The sequence below is a fragment of the Sinocyclocheilus anshuiensis genome, unplaced genomic scaffold, assembly GCF_001515605.1.
Source record: "Sinocyclocheilus anshuiensis isolate Anshui unplaced genomic scaffold, SAMN03320099.WGS_v1.1 C32566902, whole genome shotgun sequence".
In the NCBI taxonomy this organism is placed as follows: domain Eukaryota; kingdom Metazoa; phylum Chordata; class Actinopteri; order Cypriniformes; family Cyprinidae; genus Sinocyclocheilus; species Sinocyclocheilus anshuiensis.
The window spans coordinates 1-1,127 of record NW_015618039.1 but is presented as its reverse complement, the minus strand read 5'-3'; the positions used below and the strand labels follow the sequence as shown (position 1 = coordinate 1,127).

Below are 1,127 nucleotides of genomic sequence, written 5' to 3'. Positions count from 1 at the left end.
TTGGTCTTCCAAAAGAGGACGATATCCGCTTCGTCATGCCTAGACTCTCTCCGATACAGCTAAACATCGCAGAGTTATGCAAATATCTAGCACACCCATCTCATTAAAACGTAATTTATTTATAAAATATATGATAGGTTGCATACTAATGATGTGTTTGATAAAAGGGATTTATTTTACAAAGGTATATTACATGTGCATGTTTTTAAAATACTTTGTGACCAGTGTGAGAGAGGGGGTACGCAGAAGGACATTAAATGCCTGGCAGGGTACGCGACTATAAAAAGTTTGAGACCCACTGGTGAATGTGAATAGTGAGTATAAGAAAAGCTAGTACCTGGTGTACTTGTAGGGGGTGGCGCTACCTGGCGGTTGACAAAGCCTTGTGGATCTACCGGGGACACAACTACTGGTGCAGGAAGTCCTGGTAATCCAGGAGGTCCAGGTGGGCCAGGTGGGCCAATGGGGCCAACGGGCCCACGGGGTCCATCCAGTCCTGCAGGCCCAGCTGGTCCAGCTGGCCCTCTGAGTCCTTGCGGCCCTTGTGGCCCTTGAGGACCTGGCTGACCATCTCTTCCAGGCAGCCCAGGTATACCAGGGTCACCTTTCTCTCCCGAAGGCCCCGCCCTGCCCCCAGATCCTCGTGAACCTTTTGGCCCAGGGCTTCCTCTTGATCCGGGTGGCCCTTTCATCCCTGGTACACCAGAAAGCCCTGCTGGACCCCTTTCTCCTTTAGGCCCAGGAACACCAGGTGCTCCCTTTTCACCATTTTCACCTTTCTGGCCAGCTTTGCCAGGTGGCCCCTGGGACCCTTTGTCTCCCCCAGGACCTCTTGGCCCAGGAGGACCTGAAATTATGAAACAACGAAATTAACTTCCACTCTTCTAAAACCACAAAATTCTGGTAGTGAAATTAGTTATTAGGGTATATTCAGAAATGTTGATATGTACAAAGTGTTTAAAATTGAACATTTTAAAGAGATCACTCATCGATTCAGCCTGATGGCACCCCACATGACCACACACACAGCCATGTTTTGGTTGCAAATTATAGCTCAAAATATCATAATTTAAAAATAAAATGTTTTTAAAATAAATAAATCTATCTATCTATCTATCTATCTATCT

The 1,127-nt window shown here is 46.5% G+C and overlaps 1 protein-coding gene across 1 annotated transcript; it reads right to left on the bottom strand.

Moving 5' to 3' along the window:
* Positions 1-214: 214 nt before the first annotated feature.
* On the bottom strand, positions 215-847 carry LOC107682769 (collectin-12-like; the record flags this gene model as incomplete). Its single annotated transcript, XM_016478917.1, has 1 exon — positions 215-847. A coding segment is annotated over one exon (633 nt), but the record flags the coding sequence as incomplete, so codon positions are not given.
* Positions 848-1,127: the final 280 nt, after the last annotated feature.